The 23,596-nt window shown below is 39.2% G+C and overlaps 1 protein-coding gene across 1 annotated transcript; it reads left to right on the forward strand.

The window, feature by feature from the left end:
* The first annotated feature begins 3,686 nt into the window (after nucleotides 1-3,686).
* On the forward strand, nucleotides 3,687-22,186 carry PJA2 (praja ring finger ubiquitin ligase 2). The gene is made up of 8 exons (XM_054178206.1): nucleotides 3,687-3,758; nucleotides 6,802-6,955; nucleotides 10,355-10,537; nucleotides 11,846-12,031; nucleotides 17,809-17,920; nucleotides 20,528-20,642; nucleotides 20,992-21,107; nucleotides 21,709-22,186. The coding sequence occupies exons 2-8, from the start codon at nucleotides 6,828-6,830 to the stop codon at nucleotides 21,787-21,789; spliced, it is 921 nt and encodes a 306-aa protein (XP_054034181.1). The 5' UTR covers nucleotides 3,687-3,758; nucleotides 6,802-6,827; the 3' UTR covers nucleotides 21,790-22,186.
* The last annotated feature ends 1,410 nt before the right edge of the window (nucleotides 22,187-23,596 follow it).

Below are 23,596 nucleotides of genomic sequence, written 5' to 3' on the forward strand. Positions count from 1 at the left end.
GACCCAAATTGTTTTTAAACAGTACCAAAACATTCCTTCTCTTTTACAGTGACTCTGTAATTGACTTTGTATCTTAAACAGATGTGTTTTCATCATGTTTGGTGAACAAGATATTTGTAGCTTAAAAAATGTGATTTAAGGTTTTGAGCTGTTCTCAGTCAGGGATCTGCAACAATTATTTTAAGGCCTTAAAATTACCTTCTAGGTAAGGAATCTGTAATATGTTTTTAAGATTGTAATAAGGTGCTTTAGGTGAAAAGTGGTTGTTTTTTTAAAAAAAGATTACAATAACTAAGTGAAGTATTTATACCACACTCTGTAAAATTGGTGCAATTTCATACAGCATTTCAATTGTGTAATGTTTAAAAAATATGTAAACCTGAAAAAAAAAACACAACAAAAAAGTAATACAAAAAGTGATTTATTATCTAGGTGATATGAAAGCAATCATGGGCCCATTGGCAGCCACTCTTTGGGTACGGCCCTCAAGCCAGTTCTTTATCCATCTAGTGGTCCACCCATCAAATCCATGTTTCACCAGTTTGGAGACCAGGATGTGGTGCAGGACAGTGTCAAAGGCTTTGCTCAGGTCCAGGTAAACAACATCAGTTGCTCGCCCCTCATCTATTAGTGTTGTGACCTGTTCATAGAAGGCCACCAGGTTGGCCAGGCAGGATTTTCCCTTGGTGAAGCCATGCTGACTGCTCCAAATCACCTCTTCACTATTCTTCTGAGTCAGTAGTGCCTCCAGGAGGATCTGCTCCATGTTCTTTCTGGGCACAGAGGTGAGACTGACTGGCCTGGAGTTCCCTGGTTTCTCCTTCTTACCCTTTTGAAAATGGGGGTAGTGTTTCCCCTTTTCCAGTCTGTGGGGACTTCGTCAGACTCCCATGACTTTTGGAATATAATAGAGAGGGGTTTAGCAACCTCATCTGCCAGTTCTCTCAGTACCCGTGGGTGTATCCTGTCGGGTCCCATGGACTTGAACACTTTCAAGTTCTTAAGGTGATCACAAACCTGATGTTCACTTATGATGGGCAGTTCTTCCTGCCAGTCCCTGGCATTGTCTTCCATGACATCAGGAGTGTGGCTGGAGGCCCTTGCAGTGAAGACTGAGGTAAAGAAGTTACTGAGTACCTCAGCCTTTTCCTCATCACTTGTGACCGTTCCACCATTTTCCATTCTGAGGGGGCCCACACCTTCCCTAGTCGTCTTCTTCCCATTAACATACCTGTAGAAGTTCTTAGTGTTCCTTCTAACCTCCCTGGCTAGATTCAATTCAAATTCTGCTTTGGCTTTCCTAACCAGGTCTCTTGCTGCTCGGGCAGCTTCCTTATATACCCCTTGTTCTAGCTGTCCTTCCCTCCACTTCTTGTAGAGTTTCTTTTTAAGTAATAGTGTGTCCAGTAGTTCCTTGTTCATCCAGGCAGGCCTCCTAGCATTCTTTCCTGCTTTTCTCTTTGTTGGTATACATAGCTCCTGGACACAGAGGAGGTGGTCCTTGAATACTGACCAGCTGTCCTGGGTCCCTCTTCCCTCCAGGGCTTTGTCCCATGACACTTTGGCTGTCAGATCCCTGAAGCGATCAAAGTCTGCACACCAAAAGTCTAGGGTCGTAAGTTTAGAATACTTCCTCCTGATTGCCCTGAGGATATTAAATTCAACTGCTTCATGGTCACTGCAGCCAAGGCTGTCTCTGAGTCTCACATTGGTTACCAGCCCTTCCCTGTTGGTGAGAACAAGGTCCAGCATAGCACCTTTTCTTGTTGGTTCCTGTACCATTTGGAGGAGGAAGTTGTCTTCTGTGCAGTCCTGGAACATCCTGGATTGATGGTGCCTTGCTGTGTTGTCTCTCCAGCAGATGTCAGATTTACTTATCTTCCCTCTCTTTTGAGATTTAACATGGAACTTCTGCTGAAGTTACTCATTGGGATAAGAATTGGAAAAGCAATTGTTATGGTAAGTCAGAGCTGGCAGTTGGTAGACACTTTGGCATGTCATACCAAAGTCAGGGTTGAGTCAAAGAGAAGGAAGAAAGTGGTTCATTCAAACTACTTAGTTATGTGTAAGGAAGTGCAGAGAGCTGTGCTAAAATCAGAACAAGTCAGCACAAATACCCTGAAAATTGTGCAGGAATGGAGTGTAATGTCTCTCTAAGTCGTCAGAGAACAGTGAAATATCAGGACTGGAATGTTTACAGTTGAGTGCTCAGTGAAGAGTCAAGGATGCAGGGGCTTTGGCAGCAGTGTTTGTGTAGGGATTCCTGCATCAAGTTGCTTGCATGTGGCCTGGTTCTCCTGCCTCAGCCACGTTAATCAAACTATCTGCTAAGCTTCAGAAAAGCAAAGACAGAATTAGACTCTCAAAGAAGGGGATTTGGCAAAGCTCAGCAAGTTCACACAATTTACAGCTTGACAGCCAACTGTTCTAACCACAGATGAAACTACAACAGTAAAACAGCCTAACCTTGGCTCCTTGGTTGATGTGAACAGGTATCAGAAAGCTCAGTAGAGAGAGTCTGTACACCCATGCAGGGTGGAAGAGTCTGGATGAAGGGAAAGGAACTGTGTAAGATCATGGAGGATGTATATGAATTTAAAGGGAACTGTATCAAGATGGTGGTTTATAGTGATTCACCATTTCAGACACCATTCAGCATAAGAGGTGATGACTTGTCTCCACTTGTAAAATAAATTCTGGACTTGAAGCAATTTTATGTCCCTATTCTTCATGACTTTACTAAATAAAATTGTAGATTGTTGGAAAAGACATTTGAGATCCTTGAGCCCAACCACTTAACTCTACCAAGCCTGGAGCAGTTTTCAATTAGTGGTAGAGAGTGAGATTTCTCCTGAGCCTTCTTTTCTCCAGACTAAACAATGTCAGTTCCCACAGCTACTTCTCAGAAGACCTGTTCTTCACAGCCTTCACCAGCTTCGTTACCCTTGTCTGGATACATTCCAACAGCTCAGTCTCTTTCTTGTAGGGAGGGCCCCCAAACTGAACACAGTACTCAAGGTGTGGTCTCAGCAGTGCTGAGTACAGGGGCACAGTCATTTCCCTGGTCCTGCTGGTCACACTATTCCTGATGCAGGCAGGCTTGATTTTGGTTAATTGTAATTTTTCTGTCACAGTGATAAGCTAGCTAGAATTGGCTGAATTGTGCTACATTACCTGGAGGCTTTTTCATTATAGTGCTTTTTGCAAACTGATATATGTGTCATGTTAGAGGTATGTGCAAAAGTGTATCGCATTAAAAAAATGATCATGTGGCAGCTGGACTTGATTTTTTTTATCTGTTATTTACTACAAACATGTTAAGATCAGGGAAGATGGGTGTGTGTCAGTATTCTCTTATGTGCTTTCATAACATATGTGCCCAGAACACATCAGGTTCTTATAACCATGTAGTTTTTGAAGCTCAAGACTTTAGACAAATGGGAAATTACTTGCTAAAAATGTTAATATCAAAGTGTTGGGGAAGGGGAAAATTACAAAGACACACTGTTTTCTAATGCGTCTCTCTGTCTTTTCCTTTTCTCCATGATCTCACATAGCAACGGGTCAAGAAGCTGGCAAACCTGCCTTACCCAAGCCACCAAGAGGGTATTGGACTATTACAGGTAGAAGATACGGAAGAAGACATGCCTATGTTAGTTTTGGACCATCTTTGAATAGCCAAGACAGAGATGAACATCAGCACAATGAAGACTGTACAAGATTAGAATTGGAGGATATTCAGAAAGAGAATTTTTTATGTATGTGCATATCTTTATATGTGTGCTATTCAACTACTAACTGAGATGCTTTGGGGTGGAGGAGAAATGCACATATGGAAATGTGAAGGGAATAGAGTAGCCACTTCGATAACATATGTAAAGTACATTTCATATGGCTTAATAGTATGAAACTTAGCATGAAGGCAAATTCAACTATATCTTAGGTTATTTCTTTTCACCTGAAAGAGGGCATTCCTGAACCAAGTAAATAACCATGACATTATGTAGTTAAAATTATTTTGTTTTCAAACGAAATTGCAAATTATATTTGGAATAAAATACCTGTTCTAACCTGTTTGGAAATAGGCTGTGAAATACTTGACATATTACAGACTGGGTTGTTCTGTCTTGGTCAGCTATAGTGTAGTTAGAGTGGAAATTAGTTTAAGCTTACAAAGCCTCTTGAGAGATTCTCTTTTTATTTGTTTATACCAGTCAGACTGTTTCCCTTTCTTGTATAATAAGTACTGAGCACACCAATATGTTCTAAAATGTCTTTTATGACTTCAGCATCTGAATAATTATCATATAATCATTCAGGTTGGAAAAGACCTTTAAGATCATCAAATTTGATCAAGTGTACAACTAAAACAACCATAAGCACCTACATGTCTTTTAAATCCCTCCAGGGATGGTGATATAATCACTTCACTGAGTGCCAGCCTGTGACTGACAACCTTTTTGGTGAAGAATCTTTTCCTAAGATTGAATCTAAACTTTCCATGGCACAATTTCAGACTCATTCCTCTCATCCTGTCTCTTGTTACTTGGAAGAAGATACTGACCCCCACCTTTCTACAACCTCTTTTCAGGTAGTTGTAGAGAGTGACTTACTGATATACTTACTAATTATTCTCACTAATAACAAAATGTCTTGGTGAATTAGAAACATAAATTCATCTTCTTGAGGCAATGAGGTTTTCTGCTAAAAAATCATTTGTTATAGCTTCAGGATCCAGTGTGCTGGGTCCTGCACTTTGTTCACAACATCCTTGTGCAATGCTACAGGCTTGAGGAACAGTGGCTGGAACGCTGCCATGTGGAAAATGTTAATTTGCAGCCACTGGATTTGAGTGTGATTGTACCCACCTGGCCAAGAAGGCTGGCAGCATCATAGTTTGTATCAGAAAGTGTGGCCAGTGGAGCTATAGAGGTGGTCATTCCCCTGTACACACTACTAGTGAGATTGTACCTCAAATACTGTGTTCAGTTTTGGGTCCATCACTATGAGAAAGATTCTGAGATGCCAGAGTATGTCCAAGGAAGTGGACTGGCTAAGGAACTGGGGTTGTTGTGGTAGGTTGAGAGAGGGCCTAGCTCTCCCTCCTCCACAGAGTAAGAAACCATGGCTAAACTCAGTTGGAGAAAGCAGACTATACTTACAAGCATATATAGGAAGCAGATTATATATAACACAATATATATAGGTATTTACAATATATATGCAGAAATATACAGCAAAGGAAAATAATACAACAAAATTCCCTCCCCGAGGAGGGTTTCCCTCCCTGTAACTCACTCGCTCCCCTCCTTACCTCCCTTTTTTCCCAAAAAGGGGTTAGAGAGAAAGAAAGGCAAGTTATTAAGGAAAAGAGTTGTTATTAAGCTTCAAAAAAGCCCATGCAGGATTAGTTTTTGCTTATCTCAAGGTCAGCTCCACCTATTTCTCGGAGAAGCAGGCAGGGAGAACAGGCTGAAACCCAAACTCCCAAAACTCCCAAACTGAGAAAAAATTCCAACTGCCCTACAATTTAAAGTTGCATTTTGTCCATCCACCAATGAAATTAATTTAGAATATCAGAGTGTTTTTGTTCTAGTACCAAAAACACTTAGCCAGTGTCCCAGTACTGTCCCTTTTCTTAAAGGCACAGCCTCAAACAGTCACAGTTGTTTATCCTGGAGAAAAGGAAGTGGAGGGAAGATATTGCTCTTTACAAGTACCTGAAAAGAGGCTGTAGTGACGTGGGGTTCAGTCTCTTTTCCCAAGTAACAAGCAATAGGATGAGAGGAAATGGCCTCAGATTGTGCCAGGGAAGGTTTAGATTAGATATTGGGTAAAATTGATTCACAGAAAGGCTTGTGAGATGCTGGAATAGGCTTCTCAGGAAGGTGGTTGTAAATACATCCTGGAGGTGTTTAAAAGATGTGTAGATGTGCCAGTTAGGAGTATGATTTAGCAGAGGGTATGGTATTTTAGGTTTATGGTTGGATTCAATCTTAAACATCAACCTAAACAATTCTAGAATTCTATAAAAGAACATTTTATTTCCTTACTTTATAGACTATTTTGTAACTTTTAAAACTTTGTAATATGCCATTGTTCTTAGAGACTGCTACATGATGTAGATCATCTTGGGACAGTTTTAATTTTTTGTAGTAGTTTTGTATTTGTCTATGCTTCATACATTTTCTTCACTTTTATCTAGTGAAAAGTTCATTTCCTGTAAGGCAGCATTGACATTTGTGGAGATCTTCCTAATATCTCTATAACTCTTCCACCTTTATTGTTTCAGTCAGAAATGAGCATTTTAAGGGTCGTAAGAAATACACAGTTTAGATTGTGTTATCTCCTTGTTCTCAATACAGTTACTTCATATAGTTGAATTTGCCTTCATGCTAAGTTTCATACTATTAAGCCATATGAAATGTACTTTACAAGTACTTTTTGCTGAAGACCGAGATATACCGAAAAGGAACCCAACTGTTGCCAATTAGGAAACACAGCAGATAAAATACATAGTTGATGTTGGGATTAGAAGTCCTGTAGCAATTGCTAATAATTTCAATGTCAATAACGGAAAGATTGACCAAGGAAATTCACCTGAGCTAGTAGTGAGACCTAAAATAAAAACCCAAAATACTACAAACCAGTTGGAGAGAGAGAAGCTTCTCCCTAATGATGATGAAGAGGGAAGTGATTCCTGGACAAGAATTGAAATTGCTGGGGTCCAGCAGGGCCATGCTGAATGTGTCTTGAGAAACAGCAAAGAGGAGTTGATTTCTAGTATATTTTTTAACTCAGGAGTGTGTGAAGGTCATCAAAAGAACATGGAAATAGACGTGAAGAAAAATGTATCAGCTCAAGAACAAAAAAATATTCTAGACAATAGTGCTTTTGAGGATGAGTTTGAAGACTGCAGCACACACTTCCAAATGTCCCACAAAGATGAAAACAGGTAAAATTTCATTTTTAGAACTGTATTAGTATTGCATCTTTTATATAAACAATATGCAAATCTGAATAATTTGTAAATCAGATGTAAAAACTAAAGCAATTTCAGAATATGATCAGGTAACAAAATGCTAACTTTTCCTTTCAGTTTTCCTTCACCCTTCCTCAAGTCCACCTAAAGAATGGTAATACACATCTTCTGGTAAAGTAAAAAGCCTTTCATTGTGCCTAGGGTCAAAGTGTCTAACCACTAAGGAAGGCTGCTTGTTTATTTTTATTTTGGTTTTACTAAGTGAATGGAGGGTAGAGAGAGAAAACCTGGTTTAGCATGTTTTTTGGCAAATTACGGGTCATTGAAGTACCATTCAAGACTTGTTATTGTCAGAATTTATTTTTCTTGCCATCAAACCTGAATCTTCTGCATGACAGCCTATGTATGTTCTTGGCTCCAGTCTTTTGAAAGAAATTCTTCCTCCTTGTAATATCTGATTAATAGCTTGATAGGATTCCTTATAGTGCTTTTTTAACAAAAGTTCTTTAGATCAGTAAGTGTTTCCATAGCAACTATTAATGAGTAGGTTCAAATCTATAAATGGCTCTAACCTGGACACCAGGAGCTGTATTCCCTGTATTTTTGAGCTCTTCACCTAGAAGACAGACTAATTTGGATAAGCCTTATTTTGATTAATGTATTTATATAATAATGGTTAAGAACTTTGAACTTTTTACTGTAGAGTTATGTAACTGAGCTATTTGAAGTAAAGAACCCCCAAACATTTCTAACCTTCTGTTCATTTATGGTATATGCAGTGACTTTTATTTTTCTTTCCTATTTTTCTTTGTTTGCTTTCATATTGTAGATTCTGTTCCCGCTGCATTTTTTGCAAGACATATCTTCTAGATGTTGATGTGGCTTTTTTCTGTGTGTGCCTGCTGTTAGGCTTCATAAGCTTAGTAGGCTGTGTTTCCACTGCTTTTATGGAGAGGACAGCATGTAAATTAATACACACGTAAACTCTTGTCCTTAAAATATCACAAAGTCTTAGTTATGAAAGAACAAAATTGTTAAGATATTTTAAAGCACATTAGCAGACTTAGTTTTGTTTTTTCTTATTATAGGTGGACTTGCAAATTAATCCTTTTGTTCCCTGTAAGGTTTACTTTTAAAGAAGTTTTGTTACTGCTTGTCCTAGTTCAGCTGGGACAGTTTTCTTCCTAGCAGCTGCTACATAACATTGATGAATAACATTGATGACTAACATTGATGACACTGTTTTAGTTGTCTCTAAGTAATGCTTATCCAAAGTCAGGGATTTATCAGTTTCCCATGCTCTGCCAGTGGACTGTGTGGTGCTTAGTTTCTGGCTGGGGTTAAACCACAACACTGCATAATCCTTTCTTTCCTACTTCTGAAATGCTGCTTTTAGAAGATTAAAGTGCACTGGAGGAAATGGACTGTGTTTTACAATTACAACATTGACTTCTATGATGCAAAGTGATGAATTATTGTAGCATGACAAGATGAAATACAGATTGTTTATCTAAAAGTGACTATGTCATGACGATAGTACCTGAAATACTAAACAGGAGGCACAATCACCTTAGTGATTTCTGCAGCCTGGGCCTTCACCTTGCATTTTTGCTTCATGGAAGTGCCCAGCTATTATGGCATTAACATGTACAAGCTGTGTGGGAATGAAAAAGTCTTGCCTATTTGTTAGAACCACATATGCTCAAAGTTGGGAGGGTCTTGGTAGTCCATGGAGGGAAGGGGTAGTGGGGTAAGAGTCATACCTGTTAGGTCCCTCCATTGAGTTTTGGATTGGATGTCAACAATAGGCCAGTTCAGGTAGGGGAGTAACTACTCTCAAAATATGCATGTGCAGCTGCTCATTTCAAATAGGACTATTATTATAAACTGTTGGAAATAATTCTTGGATTGTAAAATAGAGAAAACTAAAATAAGATATTTGAATTTTGGGGCTATTTTTACTGTTAAAATATTATGCAAACACATTACATTAAAAACCCAAAACAACAAAAAGCCAACAAGAACAACAAAAATAAACCACATACAACAAATCCCAAACCAGCCAAAACCACCGACAAAAACAAACCACAAAACAACCTTCACAAACAAACAGAAGGTTCTAAAATGTTAGTATTCATCTTTACTTGCTGTTGCATTAGACTGCATGTCAGAATTTCTTAATAGATATGATTTCTATTGTAAAGTAATCCTTTAAAATAGCCAAAGTTAATTAATATTCTCATTCCATCCCTTTCTCTAGTCATAAAAATGTTGATTAAAAAATATATTCCTCTTTCAAATTAAAATGCTTTCATATCATTTGTGTCTTGCAGTGAATAATGTACAGTTTTTCAAAGATACATTTTATATTAAACAGCCAAGTTTTATTGGATTGTACCTTTAATTTTAGATAAAAGGAGAGTTTCTTTAAACTCTGTTTGTAGATGGGGACATAACATTTGTACACATACTGGTTTAGCAGACTGAAAACTGAGCTGCAGATGTTGCGGACTGCTATGTAAGATGTGCTCTATTAAGCATGTTTCCTGTTCACATACTATTGGTTATGCTCTGAAGTGACCTAGCTGGGTGACTATAATTTGAATTTTGGTAGATGTCTGCTGTCACTGATAGTACTGAGTGAACCTTCTAAGTGGCATTACCAACGATGTCAGTAAATATGTTCATCCTTCTTGAGATTCTGCTAAAATCATTCTTTTGCCCACACCTCATTATTTTCTATACCCTTTTATTTGTTGTATCTGAACAAATTGTTCTAGGAAAACTCCCCGCCACTCACCTGTTCAGGTTGGTGAATTATGTAATTTGCAGTAAATAATCCATTTTATTTTTATACAGTTAAAAAAAAGACCATTATATAGGGCTTAGAGGATATAAGAACTCTTATTTCAAGTCTTGTTTTGCTGAAAGATAAGGATGACATTGCTTATTGTTTTTTTTTAAGCAAGCTTTGGTGTTCTCAGTGTCATTGCTGCTGTTTTCTGTTTGTGTGTTTAGAAAAAGATGTGCATAGTGGATCTGAATTTATGTTCTTCAGTTGTTTCTTGCACACTGCAAATGTGGAGAGGGAAGAACAAAGCATATGTGTTAAGTGGGATGGACAGAATTCTTTATTGGAAACTGATGTTTTAGTCAGCTCTTTATGTATACTTGGCCTTGTAAAACATCTATAAACAGTACACAATTAATTTCTCCTAGAAAAAAAGGTCTATATTGAGAGCAATGTTCATTTAAAAAGTAGGAAATTGGAGGATAAAATTGTAGAGATTTTTGACCAGGAAGTTTGTGTTTGTTTTTTTCCCTCTAAAACAGCATTTAAATTCACACCCTGTTGCCTTGTTTACATTGCAGCTCGGAATGCAGTGATGGAGAATGGTCTACAGCTCTGCCTATCTGTTTTACTGCTCCAGAAAAGGACCAGTCCTCGAGTGATGAGAGCTGGGAGACAGTCCCAGGCAGGGAAGAGCATGAGCCTGAAGTTCAGAGCAGCAGCAGTGATGTAGAAGAGAACACAGACATCTCTTGCCAAGGAGGGTATGGGTTTATTTTACTAGCTAACTTCCTGAAGCAGTAGTAACAGGTATCCACATGGCACTACACAGAATAACAGAAATTCTAGAAGTAGTTAGTATGCTAGCAGCAGTCATTTGCTTACATCAGACATCAGAATAATCTGAGTAGTTGTATGTATTTCCAATCAGGAAAAAAATGGGAAATTATGCAAACAACTATGTTTAATTAAAGATGCAGAAACAACGAGATGACATTGACATGTAGTGTCAGTAGGGATGATAGGCTCAATATACCGACTTTAAAAAGCCAGACTGGGCAAGTTATTTGTGAAGATACGTAAGTTACATGCACATCTTCTAGTACTGCTTAGCAGTCCTTGCAAAGCAATTGTTTATCTCTTTGTTTTATTGCTGCTTATATTTTGTTGCTATTCTTTATTTCGACAGCTCTAATAGTGATTAAAGTAATCTTGGAACTATGTGCTTGCTGAGAATTTACTTAATTTTCCAGTCATTAAATATATCTGGCTTTGTTGCAAGGCAAAATGTGTAGCTAGAAATGGCCAAGGAAAATTTGGGGGTTTGTCCTAAGTGTCTAATATTGGCATTATACTTTTAGTTTGAGTCTTTATAAAGCAGCAAGCCATGCATAAGTGTTCATCCACTTTTAGACAATAGTATTACCAAGCAGTCTAAACTGCTATTACTGCTTTTTCAGTATCACTAAAATGTCTTCAGGTTTGGAGAATTGGTGTAGCTTTATGAAAATACCGTGGAAACTAATCTGAGACAAAAACAATGGGTCTCTCTAGCTTATTTTGATGTGCACAGCCTACAAATGTACCCATGTCTGACATGATTCCTGTTTATTTTCCCTTTGATAAGTAAAGTGGGACTCATGACCCTGTGTTTCTAAGCAACCTGCATTCAGGCTAAGCTTCCACAAGAAGGCCATTGCAGGATGTCAGAAGAGCCTTTCTTCCTAGTGAAATTAGGAATTTATAGATTTAAAAAAATAATAATAAATCTATAGTACCAAATTTACTAGCCCTGTCAGGCATATTGCTATACTAGAGGAAATGCAAAGCAAGCTACTTAATAGTGCTGGCCTTGAGTGTTAGAGAAGTAATTTTGCCTCAGAACTTGAGTGTAAATATATTCTGAATCTAGAGCTGATACTACTAGGAGTTTCTTGGGGTTTTTTTACAACAAACTGCATCTGGGAAACATGCATCTTTAACCTTTGTAATATGTGTAGCTTTTGTTGCTTGCATGTGTTTATAAATTCTCCTAGCTTTTTAGATTTACCTCTTCATTTATTTATTTGAAGAGAACAAATATTATTGGAGGAAGGAGAGATTCCTTGGTTACAGTACCAAGAAGAAGTGGAAAGTAGCAGTGATGAGGAAGATGATCCAGTTAATGATTTTGTGCATCCTGGATTCTTCCTGTTGGATGGGAATAACAACCTTGAGGATGACTCCAGTGTGAGTGAAGACCTGGATGTGGAGTGGAGGTATGCCTTTGATCATTTTCTGCATTAATCTGAGAGACTTTACAGTTACTGTTTTGCTTTTGATGCAAGCTGTCAAAAATACTCATGGCTATCAGCATGTACATGTTTCAAAGGCTGAATTTTAAGGCCTAGGGTGTTTCAAATGCTGTGTGTCTTCTAACAAGAGAAAAAGGATGTAGATTTACTGAATCAGGCTGTAATCTGAGAAGATTCTAGTACACTAAATATTCAATGAATGGATGTACTTTTGCAATGAATTTTCAACGTAGTAATTAGAGCAGAATTACAACAAAAGTCAAGTAATATGTATGTATTCAGCTTTCAAGTCAGTCATAGGTTCACAGAATCAGCCAGGTTGGAAAAGACCTCAGAGATCGAGTCCAACATATTACTCAGCACCACCTGACAACCAAACCAGGGCTCCAAGTGCCGTATCCAATCTATTTTTGAACACCTCCAGGGATGGTGATTCTACCACTTCCCTGGGTAGCCTATTCCAATGGCCAGTTATTCATTCTGTGCACCAAGTCCATGTGATGAAGAGGTTATTTATTTATATTATTTCTGAATATGAAATATAAATTATATAAATATATTTTTATTATCAAAATTATTAACTGATGAATCACTATTTTATATACATGTTCTAGTGCACGATTGTGAAATACATCCTATAAGTGGTTTAGTATTTATAATTAGAACTCAATTGGAATATTTGCAGAATCACTTTCTATTTATATAACAAAGGGTGCAATTCCACCACTTGTCCACCAGAAGGCAACTCGACAGGACATGGGTGGCTGATAACTATATACAGTGATATCACTATGTGTCAGAGGTTACTCTGCTAGACGTGGGTGCTTTGAACTGAATGTTAGTGAATGGAAAGCACGTGGAAGATGCACTGTGTCCTTTGTCTGTAGTAAGGTTAGGTTCCAGCAGACTACTGTCACTGGACTAGTTCCTAGGCTGGTCTGGATGGTGACGCTGGGTGGCAATCCTCTCTCCATGGCCGTGGAGAGGAGATGGAACCTAGGCTAGCTGGTAGGCAGGTTCCCTTCGCAGGACTCGGACAGGTCCTTCCGGACGACAGGGAGCAGTCCTGCGAGGTCAGCCCAGCAGGGCTGGTAGGGCTGGTTCTGGGATAGGGTCAGCCATGCGGCAACAGGCTTCAGGGCTGGCATGCACAGCCCCAGGGAAGAAGCGCGGCTGCGTGGAGCGGCAGCTTCCTCTTTACTTGGCTTGAAGGAGCAGCAGGACTCTCTCAGGGCAGTCCCGGCTTTGGAGCACAGGCACGGACAGTGCTCTGGATGTCCCTGAGGTGGCAGAAGTGGCAACTCCTCTCCCACGATAGCGGGGTTACACAGGTATGCGATCCTGCTTTCCGATCTGACACACAGGGTTGTGTTTGCTCATCAGTCTGCTGCTTAAGGCTAACACAGACGTATGGACTGCTGGACTTGGCTTAGTCCCTTTTCCCCAACAACTGGGCAGGTCTTACCCTCAGGGGTCCAGTCCTCTTGAGACATGGTGGGCTTTCCTGGTTGTTGAGCGTTCTTGTAAATAACTGGCTTCAGCCTATAGAAAGCGTGAAGCTAGAATTATGCCCATTCTTGGTAGTAGCACGAGCATCCCATGCGATGGGTGCATGCAGTGGTCTGTGCCAGCCTGGCTAATGCCTTGGCCTTTGTTTCCCTCATGACAGAGGGGGAACTTATCCATATGCTGGGACAAGATTCAATATCTGGGCATAATGTGCCTTTGCCACAGTCCATTAAAGAGTGGAGATTCTTCTTGCCCCTGGCAAGAGGCAAACTGAGCTTTTGCCTCTCTAATTTTTCTCTTACGTGATCTAACAACATTTTTAAATGTATCTTGAGTTACCTCCCTCCCTTTTCCAAAGGCAATACACCCTCTTCCTTTCCCGTCAAAAGATGCCTGCCCATCCAGGTTGGTCGCCTGCCTCATCAGCTCATCTTTTGGCACACTGGGACAGCCAGTTCCTGTGCCTTCAGGAGTTCCTGTTTGAAGTAGGTCCAACCATCCTGGACCCCTTTGTTCTTACGGGCTGCTTCCTGAGGTACTCTCTGGGTTAGTTGCTTAAATAGGCTGAAATCTGCCCTCTGGAAGTCCAAAGTAAGGGTTTTGTGGTTGTTCTTTCTTGTTTCCCTGCATACTGAAAACTCCACTATTTTATGATTGCTGCACCAAGTAGGAATTGCACTTTGTGAACCCATGCTGACTGGGCCTGATGACCTGTTTGCTCTCCACATGGCGCTCATGATGATCTGCTCCATGACCATCTCCAGCACTTAGGTGAGACTGACAAGCCTGTAGTTACTCAAGTAATCCTTCCAGCCCTTCCTGTAGATGGGTGTTACATTTGCTAACTTCCAGCCAACTGGGACCTCCCCATTTATCCAGGACTGCTGATAAATGAGTGGCTTGGGGAACACCAGTTCTCTTAGCACCCCTGGTTGTATGCCATCTGGCCCTGTATACTTGTGTATATCTAAGTGATGCAGCAAATCACTAACCATTTCCTCTTGGATTATAGGATCCCATTTCTATGTCCCAGCTCAGTGGACTGGATATCCAGCAAACAACTGATCCTACCACTGAAGACTGAGGCAAAGAAAGTGTTGAGAGCCTCAGTCTTTTCCTCATACCTGACCACTATGTTCCACTCTGCATCCAACAAAGGACAGAGATTCACCTCAGACTTCCTTTTGTTGCTAATATATTTGCAGAATGTTTCCTGTTTTCTTCAACAGCTGAAGCCAGATTAATTTTCACTTGGGCCTTAGCCCTCCTAATTTTCTCCCTGCAGAGGTTCACTACAACTTCACAGTCCTCCTGAGTGGCCTCCCCCTTCTTCTAGCAACTATAAACTGTCCTTTTTTTTCCTGTGAGTTGCAGCAAAATTTCTGTGTTCAGCCAGGTTGGCCTTCTTCCCTGCTGACTCATCTTTGGGTACATGGGGACAACCTGTTCCTGCACCTTTAAGAATTTCTTCTTGATGAATGTCCAGCCTTCCTGATCCTTCACAACTGCTTCCTAAGAGGCTCTATAGACCAGTCTCTGAAACAGGCCAAGATCCACTCATTGGAAGTCCAGAGTGGCAATATATAAAAAGAGGTGATCCTTCTCTTTAATTCTCCAACAATCCAGAACACTCTCATTTTGTGATCGTTGCCCAACATTGCCCCCAACTGTCGCCTCACACCTAAGTCTTTTTCACAGAGAGCAGGATCAGCAGGATGCACTCCCCAGCTAGCTCACTGACCAGCTGTGTTGGGAGGTTGTCCTCCACATACTCTGGGATCCTCCAGGACTGTTAAATTTTCAGCAGAAATCCGGGAAACTGGAGTCTCCCACAAGAACAAGAGCTAGCAATTTTGAGACTTCTTCCAGATGCTGAAAGAATATTTTATCTGTCTCTCCATCCTATTTGGGTTGTCTACAATAGAATCCCACCAGGACATCTGCCTTATTGGCCATGCCTTTAATTCTTACCCAGAAACACTCCAGCATTTTTTTCACTATCATTAAGCATAAGACAATCAAAACACTTGCTCACATACCCCACTGCCTCTCCTTCCTTGCCTACTTCTTCTGCAGAGTTTGTAACTATTGATTGTGGCATTCCAGTCATGTTCCCATTATGGCCACTACATCATAGTTTTCCTGATGCACTGTGATTTCCAGCTACTCCTGTTTGTCTCCCATGCTTTCTCTGTTAGTGTAAATGTGCCTCAGCTGGTCTAATGCTCCCATGATCTATTTGCAGGGAGAAGTGCCAGTTGCCATCTGACTCTTCTCAGGTGCTCCTATGGTTACTAACCCATCAGTAACCCTTGCGTTAAGACACCTGGGTCTCCATTCCCTACCTTGGCTGATATATCCGATTGCATGTCTTGCATGGGGATGTTGTGCAGGACCCAGCATTTGTCCTTGTTGAGCCTTACACACCTGGCCTCAGAATGGACACAATCCCCTTGTCCAGGTTATTGATTGAGATATTGAAAAGAACTGGGCCTCAGTCCTGAACCTTGGGGAACACCATAGTAGATTGTGATATCATAGAATATCTTCTTCATAGTGAGTTTGTTTGTGGCAGTTTTAGGCAGATGGCTAGGAAATTTTCCACAAACCTTGAATAGAAAGTGGTAGAATGTAATTAAATTACAATTGAATGTAAAAGAAAAATTGTGATGATGTCTAAATAATCCCATTGGTCTGATAACTAATACAAAATTGATTGTACAAATGAACTTTTTTCTGACTGTTCACTCTAGCAGATACTAGCTGGCTGCTTCTGCTTCTGGCTTGCTGACCTTGGCTGCATTTCTTTGTTGTGGCTAAGTACTAACAAACTGCTCCTTGCTTTTCCTTCTTGTTTTCCTTTCCCTTGTACAGAGTGGCGAGGGGGAAGAGGATAGAGAGAGGGAAACTATTGGTAGTCTCCTGGTTTTGTCCAGGGGTGTTCTTGTGTTGTTTATAAATTGTAAATACATGTAAATAATGTATATTTTGTACATATTAATTGCATTTCATATTTCTAGATTTTAGTAAATATAGCTTCATTTGCCTACATCCCACTGAGCTGGTCTGGCAATTTTATTTTTGGGGAGTAATTCTCTCAAATTAGTTGGAGGGTAATTTCAACCCACCACATTGTTTTAAAGTAAGAATGAGCTAGACAGGCTGCTTCCCAGGGAGAGACTTAACACTTGCTTATTAAAAATATTACAAGCTACAGCATAGACATGCTAAAACCAGTGATACTTTCTCCTTGTGAGGTTATATTGTGAAAAAACACTACAGGGTCTAATGCATGGTAGTCCAACCTAGAAGTCATGCACATGTTCTTACAATGCCAGGTGGCAATCCAGCAAATGACTTGTAGGATGTGGGCAAAGCCTAGTTTTAAATGCTGAAGGTTAGCATTGGTAAGCTTTCTAATTACTTGTAACAGGAAGGAAGATGCTTCTCTAATAGCACATTAAGTTTTGTCTGTTGAGTGTGCAGATCTCTGTGTGATTTAGCTTGTGCCCATTTTAATATTTGATCGCTGGATGCTGAAAGCTGAGCTTGAAGCATCTGCCAAGCTATGGAACTGTGACACACAATGCAATCAAAATCTAAATGCTAGTTGTGAAATTAGCTTAATGGCATATATCCAAAATTTATTAGCCAACTCATATGCCCTTTTACATAGTAGAAGCAGTAGTTAATAGAAAAGGCTGCCATCATATTCTCCTGAGGTCTGTGTTGTCCCAATATGCTCTACCACCATACTGGAAGCACATGCTGGCAGAGAGTCCTGCAGCTTTGGGGAGGCTAAGGTGCCATGTGTGGGACAGCCAGCTACTCTGGGGAAGTTTTTAAGCAGTGTGTGAGAGAGAGGTCTTCAACCCCTAGAGAGACCAAGGTCAAAGAAACAGGCAGAAGAGCTGCTCCATATGCTATAAGTCATATTCCTTTGCAGCTCGTGGAGAAGACTATGACAGATCCAGCAGGTTATTTGCTGAGGGAGCTATGCCTTGTGGGGAGCCCATATTGGAGCATGTGGTAAGCTTAAGCTTGTGGGAAAGCTCCTTGCAGGAGCAGGTCTTGAAAGGCTATAGGCCATGGAGAGACCTCATGCTGGAGCAGGGAAACAATGTGAAGAGGAAGGAGTGACAGAGAGGAACTGCTCTGGGCTGATTACAGCCTCAATTCCGTGCCCCTCTGCACTTTGAAATGAAGATTGTTTCCTAACTCATTTTTTTCAGGCTACTTGATGAGTTTGGTGATGGGCTAGGACTTGTTCAAGCTATTCATTATGTGGATCTTCAGTTTCTCACATTCATGGCAATAGAGGGACACTTGCAACAAGCTATGGAGGTATTAACATATTCTTGGTGGCATTATATTGGTGACACTTTTTTACTATTTTTTTTACACAGTTTTTACTATTTGATTATTTTTCACTATAATCTGAAAATCAGGAGAATCAGGGAAAAAATGCTTTTCTGTTTCAGCTTGAACTTTCCAGTCTGCAAGCTTGAAAATAAATGTTGTATGTTCTTCTAAATGATGTAGTGCAAGAAGTTCTAGTTCTTCCACAATATGTATTTCTTTAATATTAAAGGAAAAAAAGATGATGATTTCTACCAGTATAAACATATGCTTCCTAATAATAAGTGTTTTTTCATTAGACCTTTTGTACTAGAGAACTCTGAGCTTTGACTAGCTTTAAGTATTATTCTGGTTTGATGAAGAGATTGGCCTGAGTTTAATTGTTGCCTCATTAATAGTCTGCCTAATGACTGTGACTTTATTAAACCTTTACTGATTTGAGTTACTTAGTCCACCTCCTTAAGTTTCCCAAAATTTACTTATCTAAAATAGTAGATTCATTAACCAGACCTTTTTCACCTGAAAAAATGTAATTTATTAAAAGAGCCTCTTATAGCTCAGAAAATTTTCAGAAATTATCCAGCAAACAAATTCACTGTAGCTATGAAACACTTGAAAGGGATGTGGCATGATAAAACATCTGAAATTCAAGTATATCTTAGGGTGGGGATGGGAAGGACAGGGCAGGGGAGGGGGCAGGATGGGAGGCCTGTCCCAATTAATTATTATATTTGAAGGGGAGTAGTAAAGAATATATTTAATTATTTAAAAAAATAAAATAAAAAGCTGTGTTCCATAAGGCTCTGGGATCCTAAATTGTAATAACCTGCATGTGTAAATTTTGATGTTGTTTTGCTGTTCACTTTGGTTTGTTTTAAAGAAATTACTTCACTGGGAGTGTTTGGTTTATTTCATTACCAGTATAGAGCAGGTTGAGTGTCTCTGCAGTGTCAGTGATTTCTTTTATGCACATTTCTGCTTTGGATTCCCATGTGGAAGGAGTTTAAAGCCCTGTAGACTGCAGCAATCCTATTTTAAGCAGTGTACAGCATTTGGTTTATGGTACATGGAACAGTAAGCAGTCACATAAGTAATAATAGGAAGGAAATAAAGGTGTCTTTGAAGTTATGAAGGTATCTTACCAAAGCTGTGAAATAGACACTTTGATTGGTTTTGAATATGCAGTCTTAAGCCTCAGAGTAATTATGAGGTGCTCTGTCTGTGATGTTTCTCCTGTGCGGCTTTCAAAAGAAAACAATACAGTGTTTTTGTAAATTGTCTTCTGTTTGAGAGCAATAACCCTGCATATAGACAGAGGAGTTTGACACATAAGTAATAGAGTGTCCTGTTGTCTGCCTGGGTAATTACCTAATTTTTCCAGTTAACCTAAAGGCTTAATATTTTTACATCAAATTTTACTCAGACCATTGCAGCTGTAGCAACATACTACTGTAAATGCTAGGATCACCTCAGCATCAGCAAGGCCAATTGTTGTAGCAGAACTGCTTTTAAGCTGTTAAATGGAGGAGCGTACCTGTTTTGCAGGTGGCTTGCATACTGCACTAGGGATAATTGTCCCAAGATTTCCTTTAAATTAGCAGACAGCTAGATGAGGATCCACGTGGCTATAGGGACTGTTAATATTTGTCTGTTGGCTCATGTTAATATTTCTGCTGCTACAAGCATTTGACTGTAGGTGTCAACTTGCTGGTTTAGATCTGTAGTGGGATGGTTTCCTAAGCAACCTTACAACTGTGATAAAAGTACGGGCATGTTTTCAGGCTGCTGTGTTAGTAACTTTCACTAAAATTTAAGAAGAAATAATGTTGAAAATGTTGGTGTATAATCCAATATTTCTGTAGTGTGTTTCTGGATAAATACACCATTGATATTGCAAAAACACCATGTTATTTTAAACTTACCAAGAGAGTTGTTGCTCGCTTTGTTTTGTTTTGATTTGTTTTTGTTCTCTGCTGGAGAACTTTTCAGTGTCTTGTGGGGTTGAATGTATGAAGTAAACAAAAAAAATGCCTGCTGTCTTTAAGTCTCTGAATGAAATGCTATGGTGAAAATTTTAAGTTTCAGATGAGATGACTATGCCATTATGTAGATGACAAACATCTCTGTGGGTCCCTCTCTCCCCCCCTTTTCTTTTATCTGAAAGTTTACGCAGGCAGGCTAGCCAAGGTACTTAGTATTTTTGGTTTCACTTGAGTTATTCATTAGTTGAAGCTGGAAAATACATTAATGAGGCTTTTATTTTCAGAAAGCAAAATGTGATGACAGTTTTCTGTTCTCAAGTTTTATTACATTTTGATTTGCTGGCTTTTGTGAAACTACATTAAATGTACAAATCTTCATCAGAGAACAAATTGTAACTCTGTCCTGATACTTCAAGAAAGCTTAAAACCCAAAATGTTACTGTTTTGAACTTCAGTTTTATCCCAGCCGTTGTGAAAACAAAAATCATGTAATGAATAGCCTGACAGACATAACTTCCATTTAAGACAGTTTGAATGCTTTTCTTGCTTATTTGTTTTTATATGGAATGTCATTCATGAGTACGAGAACTTGGTCTCTCTCACACTTCAGGCTGATCTGGAGCAGTTGGAGGCTCTTGAATTTGAAGCTGAACAGCCTCATCCACCAGCTACTAAAGAAACCATAGACAGTCTACCAGAGATTGTGGTTATGGATGACCACAATGGTATGAAAAAAGAATTAATAATCAATTTCCACAAAGTTTGTAAGAACAAATTTAGTTTTCTGTAATACCAGAGGTGCAATATTTGAACATACTTACTGTGCAGCTGGCAGTGCTACTCTAAGAGCTGTTGGATCTTGAATTGGACCAAATATCAGATTTTAGAAAATGAATCTTTACTGGACTGTGTGTGATTATATTTTGAAATCATTAGTGTAACTACTGATAAGATGTGTGTTTTAATTTTAGCTCTTAGATGTGAAACAAAATTAAAATAATAATGTGTGGGTGTTTTTTGTTTGTTGGGGTGTTTTTGTGTGTCTGTGGATTTTTTCTTTTTAATTGTGTGTAGGCCAAGACCAGTGCTGTATTATCTGTTGCAATGAATATGTGGAGGGTGAAATCATAACACAGCTACCCTGTCATCATGTGTTTCACAGATATTGTGTAACTCTGTGGCTACAGGAAGTAAGTACTACAGGATTAATGAAGTTTTGTGGTCTTTTTTGTTCAGTTTCATTAGTTGTTTGTCTTGGTTTTATTTGTTTTGTTTTTTCTGAATATTTGCATTCTGCTGAGTAGGGCATTTTGTAACTTTTTCAAAACATGGGATGAAATACCAGGAAATAACTGGCTTTTAATTTTATGCAAAGTCTAGTGCAAGTGAGGAAGGGCATTTATATCTGTACTCATGTGAATAGCATAGCATAGGATAGAAAGGGTATTTTTGTGAGGAAAAACATGATCTGCTTTTAGTAAGAAAGAAAGAGAAGGGCGAGTTATGACTAATGTTGGTATGAGAAAATCAATCCCAAAACAACCTTCTACACAGAAAATCAATTCTTTGAATAAGACTTTGCAGAAAGCATCAGATACCTGCTGTGTAACCAGTGTAAAGGAAAAAACATCTTTTTTTCTGAGATTGTTATGGCTCCAGGTAGCCATCAAATTTGACTTTGAGACAGTGCTGTTGTGAAGACATTAATATTTTAAAAATAGCAACATTTAGCCTTTCAATAGAGTTGAATGCAAAATGTGCCTGTGACCTGGTGTTTTTCTCTTTTTATAGTCAGGAACATGCCCAGTTTGCCGTCATGTGCTCTCACCTGTGCTTCCTGAAGCTGCAGTGGCCATTGATCCCTATGTCTGATAACGACACAGCACCTTCTGTTAATGCACGACATTCAAACCAGGGTCTGAAATTAAGTCTCTGCTGCCAAAATTAAATGTCTACTTAGCCTGTTTAATTACAATGTGAAAACAACTATATATAAACTTCTACATGTAAAATGCTGTCTGTGGTATATTTTTTAGTTTAGAAGGAGAACAGAAGACTTTCTAAACTCTCTAGGTTTACAATTGTACCTTAAATTTTTAAATTTCGAATTAGAAGATTATTCAGGCTCTTTTCTAGGCATAACATTGCTGGTAGCTGTGATGTCTAAGCTTGTATTACAATTATTTTATTTTTCCCCAAGGAGATTATTAATGGGGCACTTTGTTCAAGTTTTTTGCAGCTGAAGTGAAGTTGCAGCATACTGAAGTTACTCTTATCACCTGGTTTTCAATAATATAACTCTTTGGTTTTTTCAAAGTGCCACTGAGGATTTTTCTAATATTTGCATCAAATATGAAGATGTTCTGCGATGCCAGCAATGGTAGCATTGGATTCCACTGAAAACAGACTGTGTAATGGAAGAATATTTCTTTCCTGTTTACTGTAAAATAAACTTTTTTCCTAATGTCTTAAGTGCTATTAAATTGCTGCTCTCTGGCTGTTTTGTTTTGTTTTTAAAAATGCTAGCACCATTTTAAAGGCTTTGTCTTGAATAAGTTGCTAACTATGGAACTTCAGAAATTGAAGTTCTAACTTTCTAAGAAGCTGTACTGCTATTACCTGGGCACACTAATCTTCCAACTAGTGTTTCGATTCTATTTTACTAATTTGGCCTCCTGTACTCTCTCCTGTGTTTGTGAATGCTCTGTTTTCAAGATGTCTGAGAACTACCCTAGATGATAAAATAGTAATGCACCTTTAAACTTACCTAAGTGAAATTGTTTTGATTTGGGGTTTTTTTGGTTGGAAAAGATTGTTAAGATCTTCGGGGAGCACTTCCACCAGTTCTCTCAGCACCCTTAGCTGAATGCCATAGACTTGTTCATGTGTAAGTGTTGCAGCAGGTCACTAGCCATCTCCTCAAGGACTATCACAGAATCACACAATGCCAGGTTAGACGAATAGAATAGAATAGAATAGAATAGAATAGAATAGAATAGAATAGAATAGAATAGAATAGAATAGAATAGAATACAATACAATACAATACAATACAATACAATACAATACAATACAATACAATACAATACAATAGAAGGGACCCTAAGGATAGGTTGGTCCATTTGTTCCAGGTAATAGTCTAGTTTAAATGAGATATTGGATACATCAGTGTGGTGGTTTGAAAGGAAAGGCTCTGCTTTCCCTCCCCCACTGAGAAAGAGACCACGGCTAAACCCAGTCGGAGAAATGAGATTATATTTTACAAGGAAACAGATTCTATGTAACACAACAAACACAGGTATTTTACAATATATACAGGAATATACAGCAAATGAACTCAACCAGAAACCAGACCCCCCACAGAGGGGGCTTCCCCCTGTGCCCTCTTCACCCCCTACCTCCCTTCTCCCCCAAAGAGGTAGAAGAAGAGACGAGGATGGTTAGCAGGACAGGGGAAGAAGCGGACAGGCCTGTTACAGGGAGTGAGTTAGTTCTTATCTCTTGGCAAGAAGCCCAGAAGCAGATCCAGCCGAAAGGGACAGCGAAGGAAGGAAGACTGAGAGAAAGTTCCCAGCTCCCCCGGGTCCAATCTGACCTCCCACAATCCTTGGCCAATGAAATTCATTTAGAATACCAAAATATTTTACAAACATTTAGCCAGTGTGTCCCTTTCTTAAAG

Source organism: Dryobates pubescens, chromosome Z, assembly GCF_014839835.1.
Source record: "Dryobates pubescens isolate bDryPub1 chromosome Z, bDryPub1.pri, whole genome shotgun sequence".
Classification (NCBI taxonomy): domain Eukaryota; kingdom Metazoa; phylum Chordata; class Aves; order Piciformes; family Picidae; genus Dryobates; species Dryobates pubescens.